This window comes from Herpailurus yagouaroundi, unplaced genomic scaffold (genome assembly GCF_014898765.1).
Source record: "Herpailurus yagouaroundi ecotype Mexico unplaced genomic scaffold, PumYag 188, whole genome shotgun sequence".
Lineage (NCBI taxonomy): Eukaryota > Metazoa > Chordata > Mammalia > Carnivora > Felidae > Herpailurus > Herpailurus yagouaroundi.
The window spans coordinates 22,092,602-22,111,369 of NW_024412419.1; the positions used below are offsets into that span (position 1 = coordinate 22,092,602).

Consider the following 18,768-nt stretch of genomic DNA (forward strand, 5'->3'; position numbering starts at 1 on the left):
GATGTCTAAGCTGGGCTACTCCCATCCATGGTCTCCATTTCACTTGAGCTCTAACATGCACACCAGACATCCTCCAGCACCGATGCTACTTTGCACTGCTCCACCTAATGGCTTTAGGACTGAATTATGCAGGAAGAGAAGGGAAGAGGAAGAGCTCAGATAACTATACCCAGAGGTATTTTTTCATGAAAGGTCTTAGTAACATAATGCAATATATGAGTGGACTGGATCATAACGTGAACATAGTCCTACTGTGGGTCTGTCAAAGGTTTGAAAGCCACTGACCTACAAAGGTTCTGGAATGATGGCATAGTAGCACCCCCCATTTAGTGTGTTATAGTTGTCTGGACTATCTCAAGATTCCCTGTCACCTGTGGACACCCCATCCAAACTGACATTCTTCCATGGCAACAGAGATACAGCTTTGATTCTAGTCCTACAACCTGGGTTCTAGTTCTGCCCCTCAACCTCTCACTAGCCATGTTATGTTACCTTATATATTAAAAATGCAGATGTTACACAATGCACTTCTCTCCCAAGGCATAATATGGGGTAGTACATGAAAAGTGCCTTGAAAACTACAATAAACACGATCACACTGACATCAAAGGAATGAATAAGTCCTTTACGTGCAATGTAACTAAATATTTTTTTGTTTATTTAAGTAATCTACACCCAACGTGGGTCTCAAACCCACAGCCCCAAGATCAAGAACTGCACACTCCAACTGAGCCAGCCAGGCGCCCCTGTAACTAAATCGTTAACCAGCTCTGTGAAATTCACATTTAATAGATGAAAAAACTAAAGCTTAAGGAGGTTAAGTGGATGCACCAGCATTTGAACCTAGATCTGTATACTCGACTCCACCATCACCAGTGGTATTTTTAAAGATTCAATTTTTTGGGGTGCCTGGGTGGCGCAGTCGGTTAAGCGTCCGACTTCAGCCAGGTCACGATCTCGCGGTCCGTGAGTTCGAGCCCCGCGTCGGGCTCTGGACTGATGGCTCAGAGCCTGGAGCCTGTTTCCGATTCTGTGTCTCCCTCTCTCTCTGCCCCTCCCCCGTTCATGCTCTGTCTCTCTCTGTCCCAAAAATAAATAAAAACGTTGAAAAAAAAATTTTTTTTAAATAAAAAATAAAAAAAATAAAGATTCAATTTTTAAGTCATCTCTACTCTCAATGTAGGGGTAGAACTCACAACTCTAAGACCAAGAGGTGCGTGGTCTTCTGAGCCAGCTAGAGGCCCCCTAAGTGGTACTTTAAAAATGTGCAAATAAGTTTACTTTGTTAAAAGAGCATCTTTGTTCTGTTACAGACTTTGAATTATTTATACGGAGTACCAAATGTTTTTACCCTCTCCCCTTAAATGTCATAATCCTTGAAACCTTTGAATCCTGTGGTTTTTCCTCTTTTCTCTGCTAACATGCAAGGGTCTTGGACTGAGGCAACTTTGAAATAATGGTGGCACCTGGTGCAGGGTCCTGAGGTGGCATAGTCATTTTCTTGGATGCAAAATGGCGGTCAACTTTAACGCCCTTGCATGTAGGTGATGGATAAACATGTTGAAAATGAACAAAGCACAGCCTGGTGAGATCTAGAACTCTGATAGCTTGGTGCGTGGGGGTAGTCAGCCAGGAGCAGCACCCCCTTTGCCCCCAGGTAGAGGGGCTATCAAGAAGGCAGACCTCAACTTGGCATTTCCTGAAACTGTCCACAGATCTGCCTGAGGGGCCCGGAGAGCTTATGCAGAGTTACTTCTGTGCAGTTGGACAAGGCCAGGCCAACCGAGGGCCTAGGGTACATGGGCTTGAGCTGTGCTCTTCACAAGAGTCCAGCTCCAATGTTCTATTTTTATTATTATTTTTTTAAGTTTATTTATTTTGAGAGAAAGAGCACAAGCAGGTGAGGGGCAGAGAGGAGAGACAACCTCAAGCAGGCTTAACACCACCCAGCAAGTAGCAGCATTCTCCCAACAGCCTCCAAAGTGAAAATTTGAGCAGCGGTGATTGTACCAGTCAAGGACAAGATGGGTGGGACAGGAGACGGACTGAGCTGCAGGGAACGAACAGCAGCAGAGGGAGTGTGCATCTTCCACCCAGATAAGCACAATGCTGCTCCCTGAAGACATGACAGCCAGTCTGTGCAGGGGTAGAAGGGGCTCTATCACTGCCATGGACAGGCCTGGGGTGAACCAGAGCAGCTGTGAACAAATAGTACAGGAACCCTGATTCTAGGCCCATTAAGCTTTTATTTCCTAGGAACAAAGATATGTGGGAAAGAAACTCCAAAAGGAAACGAGTACAAACAACGAAATGACACTAGGGTGGTGTGCCAGGTGGGTGGCACACTCCACAGTGGACCTGGTCATGCTCTGGTTTCTTGGATCTACATCTGTCCCGTCCCCAAGTGCCCATTACATAGGTGGAGGGTGCGGGCAGCAAGGTAGAAAGCTTCCCAACTTTATGCAAAGGAGATGAATGTACCGATCCTTTTTGGTTTTTTTTAATCTTTTTTTTAAATGTTTTTTGTTTGTTTTTTTTTTGAGAGAGAAATCGAAAGCATGAGCAAGGGAGAGACAGAGGATCCAAAGCACAATCCACGTTGACAGCAGTGAGCCCATGTGGGGCTCAAACTCATGAACCGCAAGATCATGACCTGAGCCAAAGCCAAGACGCTCAACTGACTGAGCCACCGAGGCACCCCGTACCGGTCTGTTCTGAGAGGACTCTTGGGGACAACTAACCCTCTGCCTCAAGAATGGAGGTAGACAGGTAAGAATGAGAGGAGCCTCGGTGTCACGGACAACCTGAAAGTAGTCACGGGCTCTCTGTGGCTGACAGAAACTATGCTCAAAATAGGACTGCAAGAGAAGTGACAGCTGGCCAAGGCAGCTTTGTATTTAATGGTAAACATGGCCAACCTTGTCAAATCAGGCCCCAGAACAGTGATAACCAGCACTGCAGTTTCTATTCACTTCAAAGGATCCTGATGATGATTAATCAGAAGCCATTACCCACTCCCCAGAGGATTTGCTTCTATACCCTTTGCTAGCAAAATCCTGTCCACTGCAAGCCCGGTCTTCTAGAGAATAGACTGTCAAGGGACAAGTAAAAACCCTGTCCTGCCCTCACACTTCCCATGTTATGATGGCTTCTACTGCAGCCCAAACATCTAAGAACAAGGTCCTTTGGTGGGCTAGGTAATCTAGTCCTTGATTGTCTCTGCATTATGCATCACATAACTCATCACTTTACTACAGGCTGCCTCCAGGACTGGGACCCGAGCTCGGATCACAGTGAGGTCTCCTGCAGGATGAAGGTAGGGCTGCTCCCCTGGTGGGCTGAACCTTCCTCAGGCACGGCCATGGCCTCCTTGTCTCTGCTATTCTTCAACATCCCATTACTCATCTTTTCTGGAAACGCAGGGGTATCCACCGAGAGATCCTGGAGAACACACAGACCAAAGGGAATGAGACACTGCTTTGATCCTTGCTGGAAGGGAGATCAGCAAGGGGCAGCGGGAGAGAAAGGGAGAAGCAAAGCACACGGTGAGCAGGGAGGCAGGAGAAAGGAAAGGCCAGCACGTTGGGCACCTCTCTGGGCTGAGACCCTTCTGTCCACCAAGCCAGCACTCCCCCATGGGTAGAAGCCGGGGGGTTGCTGGGGGACGGTCCAGGTTCAGGCAAACAATCAGGTTTGCTGGGGAGAAAGGAAAGGGATGGAAGGAAACCTAGAAGGTCTGGTAATAATCTGGAGAGGTAAGGGAGGGTATAATCTGGGCAACATAACTGCTACCTGGCTGTAGCTTTTGCAGTGAAATCGCTTCTGACAAGACAGGGGCAGGAGATCAACAAGTCTTGAAAACACTGGGGAAATGGTCCGAGGGTTCAGGGTCCGGCCCCGCATTCCCCCTGAAGGCAAAGGCAAAGGCACTTCTGAGTCTCCTACTCAGTAACCAGTGCACACCCAACAAGCCATCTGTTCTTGGGGCTCTGAGTTCTCAGCCCCTGCCAACCTCCCAGAGCTCAGCCAAGAAGTCTGACTGTTAGACACCCAGGAGCCCAGAGGGCAGGGTCCGTTCTACCCCAGAGTCCAGATTCCCTGATTAGCCTCCCTCAGCCTGTCTTGCTTCTCTGTGCCCCCATCCCACATGCCCTCACCAGTGAGCCAACTGACAATCAGGCCCACCACAATGACTGTGGTGGAGTTGTGAGCGCTGTACCATAAATACGACAAGGAGTAGAACCGTTGCAGTCCTGTAGGCCTGGGGAGAGCAGGAATAAGGATAGTTAGCAATTTACTGACAGGGCATTCCTCAGGGACCTGGTTCCACCCACCTACACTGTCCTAGGGTCTTGGGACCCAACTCTCAACATTGCCCTGAGGACTCTGGTGGTCCATCCCTTAGCAAGGCCCCTGGGAAACCCCTCAAAAATGAGCTATTCTCCCCAAGTAGAAAGTGAGTGAACCCCAACTCACCTGGAGTGAGTGGTTGAGGGCATCAGTGTGGTCATGGCAACGGTGGTCAGGTTACTAGGCAGGGAAAAGCTGGATATATTAGAGGGAGAAGGTGCCACGCCAAAGGCCATCTTGGTCACTATGCTCCCAATGCCAATCCAGAAGGCCATGACAAGTCCAGCCAATAGGCCCACAATGGCACCCTGCCCAGAGACACAGCACATTCTCCAGTTATGATGCCAGCCCTAATAAACCTTCACACCAGTTCCCAGAACTCACGGGGAGAGCCTTGCCAAGCCATTCCCCAGGCCCACCCCTGTAAACGACTGTGGAGCCAGACGGTCACTCACAGGAGGGTTGGCACAAGGAAAGAACATCCCAAGACAGAAGAGTCCGAGCAGCGGCCCCCCAACCATGCCAAAGATGCTGAGTGCTGCCTGTGGAGGATAGGGTTGAAGAAAAAAATAACAGAGACTATTCAGGCTCAGAGACCCCCCCAGCCTTACCAATGTAGAGTACAGCCACCTGCCAATGGCTCAGCGCCCCCCTTGTCAGATCTGTGTCTTCTACGTGAAAATGTTAGAATGCAGGATTCCAGAAGGCATATGGGTAAGGAAATGTGCTGTGGGTTCTCCTCTGAGGCTAAAATAATCCCCAGATGTCTGAGCCAACAAGGACCTGGGAATGACTCTGGAGAAGGCTACTCACAGCCAAAGGTGGTCCATCAAAGATGAATTTTTGACACCCATCCCTATACCATTCCCTTCACATCAGTGGTATTCCTCAACTTCCCATCTCAATCACCTCCTTATCTCCCTTAACAATTGCTTTCTTTTCTGCATAGTCCTTACCTGCAGCACAGGTCCCATCTGAGAAGAAATATAGGCCATTCCCAGACAAAGTAGCCCATAGCCAAACGCTGGGGGAAAAAAAGGGAGAAAACACGCAGAGGTAAGTAAATAGAACTAAAAGAAGAAAAAGCAGAGGAAAGCTCCTTCCCCAAACCGCTACCTCTGTGTCCCTGGAAACAGGGCATATTACCTCCTGCCCCAGTTCCAGGTCCCTCCCACCCGGTCCTCACGCTTATGGGACTCAGAGACCTTCCCAGGAAATGCCCTGAGATAATAAACAAGGTTGTGTGCTTCATGTGGCAAGCGCCAAGCCAAGGCTAAAGCCGGTGCCGTCAAGCAGACTGATTGATGACAGTGCTTCAGGTGTGTCTTAGAAAGAATACAACTGAAAAGATGAGGAAGCATAATCCCACCGAGGATTCTGGAAAGCATGATGGCCTGGACTTCAGAGAACTGAGGGAACCAGGGTCGGATCAGATCTTCCATCGTAACAGTTGCCAATGAATTAAAAGCAGAGGATATGGTGCTGAAAGAAGGAAGAAAAAGATGAGCTGTGCTGACTCTGGGAGCTGAGAGGCAAAACCACCAGGGGCCCTACTAAGGGAGTAGCACTCTAAAGGCAGGAGAAAACATATGCAGCCAGAAGCCATCCTCACAGTTGGCAGCCGAGGAAGAGGCCTGGAAGGCAAGGACACCTGTCCTTTTCTGACTGGGGTACAGGTTTTGATCAAGTAGAATCAATTCCTGGTGTCGTAAAAAGAAGAATCCTTCACCAAAAGGGGGGGCATCTCCTGGAAGATATGCTCTCTCCTACACAGATAAGCTGTCCCTCATCATCCACAGATAAGAGGGCACATTGAGAAACTCAGAGAGATCCCCTCCTCCACCTGTCACCTTGTGTCAAGCAGGGATCAGCTGCACCAAGCCTGAGGAAAATGGTCAAAGAAGGTACCTGAGGGAACCACTGAAGAGGCAGGCAACAAAGAGCCCAGGCAGGCCCGGCAGGCCTTTCAGGAGATCCATCACAAAATACAGGACGAACTGCAGGCAGAGCAGAAGTGCACAGCTCTCTTGAGAGAGGAGCCCTTCCCCAGGGCAAGACATGTGAGAAGCCCCCTACATGTGCCCCTGCCAGCCTACGGAAACCCGGTGATTAAGAAGGGTGCTAAGCACTGAAGGTGACCCACAGGAAGTAGAAAAAAACGGGCTCTGGAGACAGAACACAGTTCGCACCCCAGCCATGCCCAATTAGCAGTGTGACGAGCATGTGGGCCACCCTGATGACTTTTTTCCATTCTATAAAATGAGGCTGTTGTGGGGATTAGACGAGACCGGGTATGTGACAGCTCCTAGCAAAGCGCATCACACGGTACATAGTGGTGAGCCAATAAAGGTAGGTCCCCACCCCAGCAGGGTGAGCACTGTGATTAGGTGATACTGGGAACTGGGACCCTCATGTGCCAGATTGTAGAATCCCACAGTGAAAAGCCACTTACATCCATTTCCTACCCAGGGTGGGAGTCCTTGCTGCAGCCAACCAGACACTCCTCATGGGGCCTAGGTTGGCCCTCATGGGCACAGAAGAGTGCCAGGGAGGCCTTCTCACCTGGTCAGGGGCTGCTTGAGCCTGCTGGGTGCTCATGGGATACTTCTGGTAATAGGCAAACATGACCAGGCCAATGAGACAGCTCATGCAGAGGACCACCTGCTGGCAAGGGAAGACTGCATAGCAGGAGCTGCAAGACACCAGTGCCAAGGAAACAGAGACTGTTAATAGACATCTTCAGGCATGTCCCCAAGTTCCAAAAGGCAAACCTGTATCCTGACCCCAATGGGTATGTTTGCGCTCTGGCATCATGCCCCCACCCAACTGCCCCGTAGAACAGGGTCCCACCATCTTCTCTAGCCCCTGCTCCCTGGTCTTCCTGTCCCTGCACTCACAGTATAGCAGCCTTCTCCGTGCGGGAACTGAGGTAGCGCTGCACCTGAGCCTGGTTCACCCCATACAAGGAGAGCATCATGAAGACACCCCCAAAAGCCAACGTCCAGAAAGTGTGCCGCACAAAAGGATCTGGATTCAGCCTGCAACAGATGCCAAATGGTCACTGTGGCATAGCCCCCAACAGTCTCAGCCTTCCTCGCACTCCTACAATGAGGGTCAGAGGAAAGCAGAGCACAGACGCTGCTGCAAGGGCCAAGGAGCTACCGAAGGCAAGAACTGGGTAGACACGAGAGACGGTGCAGCAAGATGGAGGAAGGGTTCTATCCCTCCAACCCACAGCCTCATTCCAAGTACCAAAAACATCCTGCCCCTCCTTACCCTCCAGCCAGATTCCTGTGATCACCCTCAATCTCTGCAGTGCCAGCTTCCCACCCATCTCAGTGATGCCACCTAAGGCTTACACAGCTTGTCCTCTGCTTACTGCAGCCCTGAGTTCAGGTTCTAGGATGGGCTCGGCTCAGAGGCACTACAGACCCCAGCCAGGGGAAGGGGTACACTTACTCAATCCCAGAGATGCGGCCATGCTGGGAAGCCACTTCCCACGCATTCCCCAAGCCGCCCACCCTGGTTGATCCCACAATGATAACCACCAGCTGCCCTAGGAACATGACCAGCGTCTGGAACACATCTGTCCAGATGACTGCCTTCAGACCACCCTGCAGGGAAAAGAAAGCATACCTGACACAGATGTCTTTAAAACCATCCACAAATTAAGACACCCGACCACCAGCAAGGGCACTATACCACCAGGGGCCTAATTCCCACCCCATCCCCTACCTTCAGTATGCCGTCCCCTCTCCTTCGTCCCACTTCCCACCAAAGTCCTATCGCATCTCCTACGTATTGTTTCATCCCACTCTAAAACTCCATCCCATCTTCCCACCTACATTTTTACCTCATCCCTTCTTTTTCTTCCCATCTTCCCTCCTTACTTGACCTCTTCCCCTTTCTCTTTTAAGATTCACCACACTCACCAAAGCAGTGTAGATAGTACAGACAATGCCTAGGGTCAGCACTGACAGCCACAGATCAAAGCCAGTCACTGCAAACAAGTAAAAACCACAATTCTGTCTCTGGAAGAGGGTTTCCCAGAGACTAGAAAAAAACCCAGTAAGACATGAAACGTGCAGTCATCAAAGATGTAATAAATCATTCACTATAATCGAAAAAAATGTTCGAACCCCACCAAAAGGTACTGATTAACCAATTCAGACGAGACATGGTAATGTCTGATTAGCTTTCAAGTGAGGCGAACCAAGGTGCTTCCACCTCCGGCAGAGACAAGCCAAGGGCCCATGCAGTGAAATAACTCCCCGGCCAAGGTCAGATTCTTTTCTGCACACTCTCCTCTACCTGCCCCTCCCAAAGGTGTTTTCCCAGCCTGCTGTGGCTGACAGCCAGGGGCTGTGACTCCTCACCTGCATTGAGGGCCAACGATGGTGCATAGAGCACAACCCCCATGTAGATCACCTGTCAGGTATGGAAAAGAGAATGTGAGGGGGAGGGGAAATGAGGGTGGGTACGGAAAGGAGAAAAGATGGACCTCAGCTCCTAATGGCCTCCCTTCATCTAGGCTCACTTTCCTTTCCCTTCTTCCAAATTTTAGCTTGCTGCCACCATACTGACTGTGCTGGAGCCAGAAGGAATAGGAAACAGGATGCCTCTGGTGGCTTCAGGGACACTGACACCTTGCAGGACCTTTAATCCTGCCTGAGAGCAGAGGAAGCTCAGAGTGCTTCAGAATGCCTGAGTTTGGGTCCCTCTACCATATCCCAGGCTCAAATTCTACCTTCATTTCCACTTACCATCTGAAAGATGAAGGTCACGGTCCCACAAATCCGCACAGCCTTATTGAAGCGGAGCTCCAGATACTAGATAGAAATATGCAGATATAGATATATAATCGTAGACATCTTTATATATTTAAAGGCATTCCTCCCCACTCTACCCCCTCAATTCACACACAGCATCCCTCAAGAAGTCCAGGAACATGAGGGAATATTCAACTCCTATCCACTCTGGGCCTCCATTCACAGTACCTTCCTTCTCTCCCCACTCCCACCTGACTTCACCCAGAAAGAACTTGGAAACACATGATGTGTCCCATCGCTCTAATTAGGCAGAAAAGGTCCAGGGGCCCAGATCCCTTGTATGTGCCCTCTTCCTCCTTTCCACCTCTGACCCTGGTGGTCCTATGTGCTCCTCCCTTCCTCTCTGCTCACCTCATAGGCACTGGTGAGATGCAGGCGGTAGAAGACAGGGATGAAGACGTGTGCAGGGATCACCAGCCCCAGGAAATAGCAGCAGCCCAGGAACCAATACTGGGTCCCAAATCGGTAGATCTCGGACGGCACACCCAGAATGGCCACAGCTGACTGGAAGGTGGCCAGCAGCGACAGAGCCACAGGAAGACAGCCCATTTTGCGGTCTGCCATGAGCAGCTGGCCAACAGTATGCCGGCCCCAGCCACGAAAGGCATGGTAGAGCCCAATGGCAAGGGAAAGAACCAGCAGCAGGGCAAACACCACATAGTCCACAAGGGAGAAGGCAGATGTGACCACGTCTGTGTCTGAGGCTGGAAGCAGGGGAGTAGAGGTGCTAACCCCCACACTCATCTTCACTGTGTCTGTGACCTACAGTCACTTGCTGCTCCTGGGCTCTGGGCTGCCACTCAGCTGGGCAACGGCAGGCAAGTGGCTACAACCTGGCTTCCGGCCACGATCTCACAGTCCTTCTCCTCCACCAAGTGACATTGTCCAAGGTGAGTTGCAAAGGAATCAGCTCCTAGTCAGGCCTATCTTGCCTTCATGCGCATCTGCCCTCAGGCCTGTGTATCCAACAACCATCAAACTTGGACCAGCCAGTTCTGTACAGCCCTTGGAGATCTGGAGGTCCTGGTATGGTTTTGGTAGGGGAGGAAAGAAGCAACAGAGTGAGACAGCCAGGAGACAACTATTTGGCTAAGACTGTTTTGGGCAGACACAGCTGAGAAATATAAAAACTTTCTTAGGTCTCCACCCCAGTAACAAAAGAAAAATCAACTCGAGCCCACATTTCTTCTCAAAAAATTTCCCTGCCCCCACCTGCAGGCACAGACCCAGTCACTACAATGTACTAAGCCAGCAGACCCCAACCTGGCGCCACAGCCCAGCAGGGAAGAAGAAATGGGAGACCAATAACAGCATGGCTCCCTCTATTTCCCCTAGCTTCAGCCCCCACCTCCCATATTCCTAGTGTCAGCTTCCTAACAGGACGCCTTCTTAGCCCTGATCCCTAGTTAGATTACCTTCATGGAAGCCCAAACTCCATTCCAGGCATCCCCAGGCCAACCACTTTGCTCTCTCCTGCCACCCACCTCCCAGCTCCTCCCTGCAACACAACAGTCAATAGCAGATCTGGGAAGAGTGATAGAATTCAAAAGTGAGAGGGTAACATGCTGGAGCCAGGAGTTCAACTTATGATTATAGAAAAGCAGATCAGCCAGGGAGCTGGGGCAAGGGCAGCTGGGGAGAGTGCTCCTATCCTCCTGAGGTAGACACCTACCTAGAGAAGTAATCCCTGTTCAGAGGCAGCACTGCCTGGAGAAGCTGTGTGTGTCTAGAGCTGGGCAGAAGCTGAGAGTCTGGCTCTGTAAGTGGCGGAGGTGAAATCAGGAATTAGGGGTGAAGTGAAGTTCAGCAGTTATTTGTTCTGGCCGCTTTAAGGAACCAATGTGATCCAAATGGCCCTATCACCCTATGGCCCCCAAACTCTAGCTCAGTCCTAGAGATTCCAGAATGGGGAACAGGGAGCTCACATTCAACAGCATTCCTAGCTGGATTAGGCTTTCACTGTAAGTCACACTTGGCACTGTGTGCTAAAGGGAATTACAAAGGAGGAGCTGAGAGAAATGGGAAAGTTGCTTTTCTGACTCCTGCACAAAAAATACTAATCCTCAAGAATATAGCATTATCCTCACAACAAGGACAAGATTATACACTTCAAAACTTAAAGGAATATTAAAAGATCACTATTACGACCCCTCGTTACCAACAAAGACACCGAGGCTCAGTGATTCAAGTGATCTTTCCAAAAACCACAGAGCTAATTATTGTCAGTCCAGATCAGAGCTCAAGTCTGGTGATTCCCATCCAGCCACTCTTCATTTATACCATAATGTCTTCAAAGAATATCTGCGAGATTCTCACTGATATGGAGAAAATACCACAGCATGTCAGATTTTTAGATAGCCTAAATGATGACAGGTAATGTTGTTTTCGGTATCTCTTTTTTACATTTTCTTAGTGAAGCATCTCACTTTTTGTAACCCAGCGGTATGCCGTAAACTTCAAAAACTCCAATAATTATAAATAAGGAAAAAGTAACCATTACTATCGCTTTTAAAACACCATGCCTCAGTTTATGCACTTTACACAAACATTCTCTGATTCTCAAGGAAGCAGAGTTAGACAAGTTAAATAACTTGCCTAAGGTTACAGGGCACAATACAAAACAAAGGAGAACGAAAGAGCACTAACTGCAGGTATGACAGGTGATTCACCTGGGGGGAGGGGGACATCCTTACTATTCCTAGAACCAGGGTAGGAGCAGAACATTAATTGCAGTCAGTCATTCGCAGAACAAAGTTTAGATTTAAACTAGTCTAGACACACATTAATATAACCTATGTCTTCTGTGCTTGCCCACTAGGAGAAAGATCAGCCTGGCTGTCTTATGGTTCTCCCACACTGTGTTCTTGGGCAGATGTTGCCTAGCTGGCAAGATACGGCCTTACACAGACCAAACCTGAACTCTGAACCTCGTGGACCCAACAAAGATAGGAAATCAGAGCCGGCAACTCTTGGATCACATGTTCTACGAGTCTCAAATGTTAGTTCCCAAAAAAGCGTTCCCACCAGGTCCCTCTGGTTTAACCTAAAGATTCCCTGCGGCTCCTCTTTGGCAAATTTGACTATGACAGAGGTGATGAAAAATACTAGGAGTAAGAGAGGGTGTCTGCTGTATGCAAATAAGAATGTGTAGCCTCTGTCTCCCTCTCTCTCTGTCCTGCTTGCTTTCTTCTCTCTCTCTCAAATAAGTAAACATTAAAAAAAAAAAAAAAAAAAAAACCATGTAGGGTTAGTGACAAAGATAGAGCAGTTACAGAAAGGAAAAAAGTCTCGGTATAGACTAGAACACAGACTTACAGAACTGGTGACCCTCTACTTCTGGGGTAAATTGGTGGAGCTTCTTGATAGAATTCTATTAGCACGAGGTGCAGAGAACCTTCCCAGAAGGCTGAAGACAGGCAGGCAAGACGGGTAAAACCTGACCCAGTGAAGTGTTCCTTAGACAGGATTCTGATTCTAGGAACAGGAGAGTTAGTGGCTTTCCAAAAACTCTACACCATTGTAAAGCCCATGGACTCGCATCTGAGACAGTGGGAGCCAAAAGTAAGAGCTGAGTTGTGTCACTAAAACTGAAACACACAAGGCACAAATAGTGGACTGTGAGACCCCTTCTTAAAACTATAACACACACAGAAAGGGAAGAGAATCACTTACACCACCCTACCCCCCCAACCCCTGCCTGCGCTGAACTGCCTGGACTCCTACAAAAGGCAAATGGGGCCACCGCAGGACCCACTGCCTTAAAAAGATTCCTTCAAAATCTGTCCTTGTGCCTAGAATTCCTCAAGGTCTGAAAGGGTTTAGTACCCTCATTAAAATGCTAATAACTACCAAAGCCTTAGAGAACGTGCCGCCAGCTGAAAGTAAATCCTTTTAGGAGAGTCCACGTGCCCGTGCATAAGTGCAAGGGAAGCCCGGGGGGCCACTCTAGAGGAGTTAGCTTTGATGAGCTTTTGCCTGGCCCTCAGCAAAGGCACCACGCAGTCCCTTCGGGCGCGGGGCTCCCCAGGGCCACCCTCGGGGAGCGTTCGCCTTTCCCTTACCTCCGTGGCTCAGCCAGGGCTAAGAGAGTCCAGTCGTTTTTCTCGTGATCAGCATCAGCCCGTTTTTCTGGGAAGGGAAAGGAGATAAGAAGGCAGCGAAGCGCGTGTCCCGCCCCTCCCTCCTCACCAAGCTCCGACAGCCACGCGGTCTCCTGACTGAGGTGACGGGGCCAGGGTGCCCAGGGCGTCCCCAGGCTCATCTCCTCCCGCCGGGGTTTGCCCTTCACTCTTCGCTCCTCCATCACCCTTACCCTCTTTATTTGCTGGCTTCCCGCCTTCCCTCCACACGTGAGGTGGCTTAACCACTAGCACCACGAGGCTCGCAACTCAGATCTTCCCGCGCCTCCACGAGGGGGGCCGACTCGCCCCGCCCCTCCCTGCCTCGGCGCCACTCTCGGTAGCCTTTGGGCACTGGCCCCCTGGCGCCGGCCCGCCCCATTTGCCGGGTCTCCACGGTTGAGTGCGGCGGCGGTGGCAAAGCCTGGCCTGCCACCTGCCGGCTGAGTGACAGCGGGGCCCGCCCCCTGGCCGCCTCGCGTGGCGCCGCCATGTTTACTGTGGGCGGCGGGAGCTGCAAGTCGCTGCAGTGACGCGACCGCGGCATCCGGAAGCGAGGAACGCGGAGCTGAGAGAGCGGCGGCTGGGAGGCCTTTGCTAACGGGGGAAAGGAGAGGGGGTTGGCCAGTCCTCTCTAACGGGGACTGGGACGCACTGAAAAGAGCTCTGACCTCCTCAACCCGCAGCAATCCCCCAGCCCGCTTCGGGCCGACTGGGCCACACCCGCGGAGGGCGGAGCCACACGCGCAAATCTCGCGAGGCGTTGAGAAGGACAAAGGGAGCGAAAAATGGCTCCTCGCGGGCCGGGTAGTCCTTCGAACCTGGTGCCTTGGGCAGCTGCCGTGCTCCTTGTTGTGGGCGCGAAAAGGGCCCTGGCGCTACCCGAGGTACAGAAACAAGTTAGAGGTCGGACTGCAGCATAGTTCCTGGGCAGCCTTGTTTCGCGCTCGCCCGCCCTGGTCTCTCGGCTCTCCCCAGCCCGCCGGTGGCGACGATTTCGTCCCTGAGGCTTCCCTCGCTGTAGCCCCGCCGGCTCCCGCTCCCGTGTACTCACGCTGCGTAGGTCCCCCAGTGACCTCGCCTTGCTGACGTGGACCTTTAAAATTTGATCTCCTTGCTCTTTTGAATAATTGTAAATTGTTCTTCTACCGACGAGTCCTCTGACTGTACTTCACGCTCGTCACGCGCGAATGCCGTATATCGTGCCCTGGCAGGACTGTACTTTCTGTAATGCTTGATGACTTCTTTGTATACCTGCAGTGCTTTTATACCTGGCCAAACCGGGTCTGTCAGATTGAGAAGTCACTGGATAGGGCATAATAAATATTGTCGAATGGTGATCCTCGAAGACGAGGGCCTGTCCTGGGTGAGCTCTGGTACAGAAAGTCTCTAGTGTGCTGATTTGGCTCCTGGCTCTAGGCGAAGAAATGCATCTCCTAGTCAAACTTGACATAAAGATAGGACACCTACCTGCCCATTGTTAAAGGAATTTTGAAGAGTGTACGGTAGTTAACTTTTGACCCCTGCTTGTTCTTGGTTTTTCTTTCTGGAATCCTAATCGTTTTCTCTCCTCTGCAGATATGCATCCAGTGTCCAGGGAGTGTGCGAAATTTGTCAGAAGTGGCACTTTACTGTCAGCAGACACCGGAGCTAATGCTGCAGGCCCGCTGCTGCCTGAATCAGAAGGGCACCATCCTGGGGTGAGAGAAGACAACCCTGGATCCTGGAAGAGTTCTGGAACTGGATTCTTAGAGGCTTACCTGATTGGCTATTGGGATAAATATTGGTGCCTATTTTGGAGTCATCCAAGCCATGATTCTCACACTTTAAAAAAAAATTTTTTTTAAGTTTGTTTATTTTGAGAGAGAGACAGAGAGTGAGACAGGGAGGGGCAGAGAGAAGAGAGAATACCAAGCAGGCTCCACAGTGCATGGGGCTCAAACTCATGAACCGTGTGATTCTCGTGCTTTTAAATGTGTTAGTAGCATTTTTAGCTAAACAACCCTGTTATTCTTCTATGCAGTTGCAACTGCATAGAAGTCATAATTTTTACCCACTTAAAAAAAAAAAAAGGCTTTTATGGCTTTCTTTTAAAAGAAGCTTTGTTCTCTTGTTTGTTTTCAACTCTGGATTATTCACTGTGTGTCTCCATGAAATGACTCCCTTAGCCTCCAAGGCACGATGCTAACAGAATTTTCTTCCCTTCCAATTAATTCAAGTTTGTCTTTGAGGCAAATTCCTCTTTCATCCCTTATGAACATTAGTCTCCGTGTTTACTCCCTTTACGCTTTTGAGGCTCCACCTATTCTCATGACTTCAGCTGTAACCACCACGCAGGTGTCTCCCAAAACTAGATCTCTTTTAGTATCCTTGGCCTTCTCTCCAAGCTGTACACATGGGCACCTCTAGCTTTCTATTAAGCATTTCCTTTTGAGAGCACCCTCACTTCAAAATCACAAATGTCACCTGTCTTCCATTCTCTTCCTCCTCTAATTACCTAAATACTTTTCTTATAGGAAACTATCTGAAAACCATTTTTTCCCCATTATCCCTCCATTTTTAAAATTTAATTGTCTGTTGCCCTCAGGATAAAGTTCAAACCATAAACCACCACAGATTGGTTTCAATCCACCTTCCCAACATTTTTTCCCAATTATTTGTCCACTAAAGTCCTTCACAAGGGTCTGGCTTCAGCCAGACTTGCCTACTTACAAAAGCATTCCACTTTTGTTTTCTTTGTTCAGGCCTCTCTCCTTACCTGAAATGTCCTTCCTCCACCAAATTAAAACATATTCATCCTTTAATTCCAGCATCTTCTGTGAATGCTCTCTACTACCAAATACCAGGGTAATATCTCATTTTTTTACTTCCTCTAATCCTTAGTGTTTGTACCACTTAAAATTATTTATATACTTTCCTGTGATTTCTTTCATATCGTAATTTAATGTTTATATTGCTTTTAAATTTTTGGTTATGGTCTTCCTCTGCTACGTTGTAAGCCACTTGAAAGCTAAGATACTGAGGGTTTTCTTTTATTCTCCCAAGTTTTGCAGTTAGTAGGTACTCAGTAAATATTTGAAAAATAAAGGAACTAGCAATAGATAGTGAAGAAAAAAATAACGTGACATGGTCCTTAACATCCAGTAATTTATCTCCAATCTATGGTAGAAATGCATTTGGAGGGGCACCTGGGTGCTCAGTAAGTTAAGCCTCTGACTTCAGCTCAGGTCATGATCTCACTGTTAGTGGGTTCAAGCCCTGCATTGGGCTCTGTGCTAACAGCTCGGAGCCTGGAGTCTGCTCCAGATTCTGTGTCTCCTGCTCTCTCTGCCCCTACCCTACTTGCGCGCGCTCTCTCTCTCTCTCTCTCTCTCTCAAAAATAAATAAACACTTAAAATTAAAGAAAAGAAAATGTACTTGGAAAAGACTTTCATTTATGTGACTTGCATTTTTTTTCCCATTTGAAGGCCCTTTGTGAATCTGAGAATCATAATACAATGTGAGATTTACTAACCTAGACAAGAAACAAATTTCTTCCAATACATGCACAGATGCATAGGTATACTGATGAGAACAGCACCGTCCAATAAAACTTTCTGCTATGATGGAACTGGTCCATATCTGTACTTTCCAATACAGTAATCACTGATCACAAGGGGAGTGGTTACTGAATACTTGAAATGTGGCTAGTGCAAATGAGAAACTGAATTTTTTTCACTTAACTTAAATAGCTACATGTAACTAATGGTGACAATGGGACAGTGCAGATTAAAACATATACCACAGCATCTAGTGTGTGGCCCTGAACACAGCTGTGTTCACTTAATATTCGCTGTAAAAAGGGTTGTATTAGTTTACCATGAATGAAGAAGAGAGACATAATTGTACTGATTATTTCCTCAGGGTGGATCTCCAGAACTGTTCTCTGAAGGACCCTGGTCCAAACTTTCCTCAGGCACATACTGCTGTCGTCATGTAAGTGGTTGGTTATCCTCCCTCCAAATGGCCAGTATGGTGAAAGGGTGATGGGAAAAGTCTTTAAGGATGAACTTCTAAAAAGATGTTTGAATATTAATGTCGAACGTGGGCAACTCAGAATAAGAACTGGATTGCCAGTCCAGGAAGATGTGTAAATGGAAGTAGAGTGTTTTCCTAGAGCACAGTGCTAACAACATATGCTTTGCAGAGACCTGCAAGCAAACCCCCTCAAGGATGACTTGGCCAACATTTTCCGTGGCTTTACCCAGCTCCAGACTCTGTGAGTAAGGGTACAGGGTGTGGGAGAGAACCAAAAAGGGACAGTGCTGTGAGCGCAGCAATTTGGGGCTGTGTGTTATGACTGTCTGTGTTGTGTTCAGGATACTGCCACAAGATGTCAGCTGTCCTGGAGGTATTAATGCCTGGAATACTGTCACCTTTTATATGAACAACCAAACCTGTCAAGGACAAAGGAACCTTTGCAACAGCACGGGGGACCAAGGTATGTTGTCTCACTTCCATCCTTCTAGGAACTGCCTTTCTTCACGTCTACTCCCCATTTTAGGTCCAACAGTAAAGTTGTGTACGTGCCTCTTGTTCAAGTTTCTGAAGCTCTAACACCTTGAAAGGAAAGGTCATAAGATTCATTTTATTATTGTTGTTGTGTTCTGTTTATCTGAAATCTTCTTTCTTCTACTTTGACCTAGAAATAATGGAGAGAATGAATCTAAGTTGAAGCAGATATTCGAGAAATCTACATGATGAGATCCAGTGATTTTCTCTGTTTCTCTCTGGCTCCCAGAAATGTGTCCTGAGAATGGATCCTGTGTACCTGATGGTCCAGGTCTCTTGCAATGTGTCTGTGCTGACGGCTTCCATGGCTACAAGTGTATGCGCCAGGTGAGGAATTAGGCCTTCTTATTAGGAATAGGAGAAATGCATAAGGAAGAACCTCTTTGAAAGAAGAGCCATAAGACCAGAACTGATGCAAATCATCTAGAGAAGGAAACTATAAGAGAATTGCCCTGGGTAAGGGGATTGGTATACTAGGAAAGAAATAGCTGTTAGGATGTAGTCCTTGATGAAACGCTGTATGAAGTTTTTTTGGTCTGTCATTCACAGGGCTCCTTCTCACTGGTTATGTTCTTCGGTATTCTGGGATCCACCACATTATCCGTCTCCGTTCTGCTTTGGGGGACCCAACGCCGAAAAGCCAAGGCTTCATGAACTGCATAGGTCTTCCTACTGACTTAAAGATTATCTTGATCTGCCTTAGCCCAGCCAGGGAGATTTTCTACCTAGACAGGCATGGTGGCCAGCAGATCCTCCTCAAGGATGAAGCCGCCATTTGGCAGGAAGATGGGAAGTTGCATAGCTTTGGGGTGTTGTGGACACTGCAGTCCAGGAGTGGACAAGGACCGGTGCCCCATTTGTGCTTGACTATAATAAACATCTTTACTTGTCGTTCTTTTTTTTTTTTTTTAATTTTCTT

General features: G+C 48.6%; 2 protein-coding genes across 13 annotated transcripts; one reads left to right on the forward strand and one right to left on the reverse strand.

The window, feature by feature from the left end:
• Window positions 1-2,866: 2,866 nt before the first annotated feature.
• Window positions 2,867-14,778, reverse strand: SLC5A6 (solute carrier family 5 member 6). 12 transcript variants are annotated; one of them, XM_040496312.1, is made up of 19 exons: window positions 14,352-14,778; window positions 13,241-13,307; window positions 12,495-12,653; window positions 10,852-10,936; window positions 9,531-10,202; window positions 9,114-9,179; window positions 8,727-8,778; window positions 8,283-8,350; window positions 7,810-7,964; window positions 7,248-7,388; window positions 6,913-7,042; window positions 6,259-6,347; window positions 5,720-5,832; window positions 5,307-5,374; window positions 4,806-4,892; window positions 4,477-4,658; window positions 4,158-4,261; window positions 3,790-3,908; window positions 2,867-3,441 (listed from the first exon to the last, which is right to left on the reverse strand). In XM_040496312.1, exons 5-19 carry the CDS (start codon window positions 9,921-9,923, stop codon window positions 3,289-3,291), a joined length of 1,920 nt encoding a protein of 639 aa, XP_040352246.1. In that variant the 5' UTR covers window positions 9,924-10,202; window positions 10,852-10,936; window positions 12,495-12,653; window positions 13,241-13,307; window positions 14,352-14,778; the 3' UTR covers window positions 2,867-3,288. The 12 variants fall into 12 exon arrangements, with proteins under 12 accessions (XP_040352246.1, XP_040352249.1, XP_040352244.1 ...); XM_040496315.1 differs by lacking the exon at window positions 14,352-14,778 and adding an exon at window positions 13,492-13,725 and having other exon boundaries at window positions 12,495-12,585; XM_040496310.1 differs by lacking the exon at window positions 14,352-14,778 and adding an exon at window positions 13,492-13,725.
• ATRAID (all-trans retinoic acid induced differentiation factor) lies at window positions 13,950-18,744 on the forward strand. Its single transcript, XM_040496325.1, has 7 exons — window positions 13,950-14,184; window positions 14,876-14,997; window positions 17,202-17,273; window positions 17,485-17,556; window positions 17,657-17,778; window positions 18,079-18,176; window positions 18,399-18,744. The coding sequence occupies exons 1-7, from the start codon at window positions 14,086-14,088 to the stop codon at window positions 18,501-18,503; spliced, it is 690 nt and encodes a 229-aa protein (XP_040352259.1). The 5' UTR covers window positions 13,950-14,085; the 3' UTR covers window positions 18,504-18,744.
• Window positions 18,745-18,768: the final 24 nt, after the last annotated feature.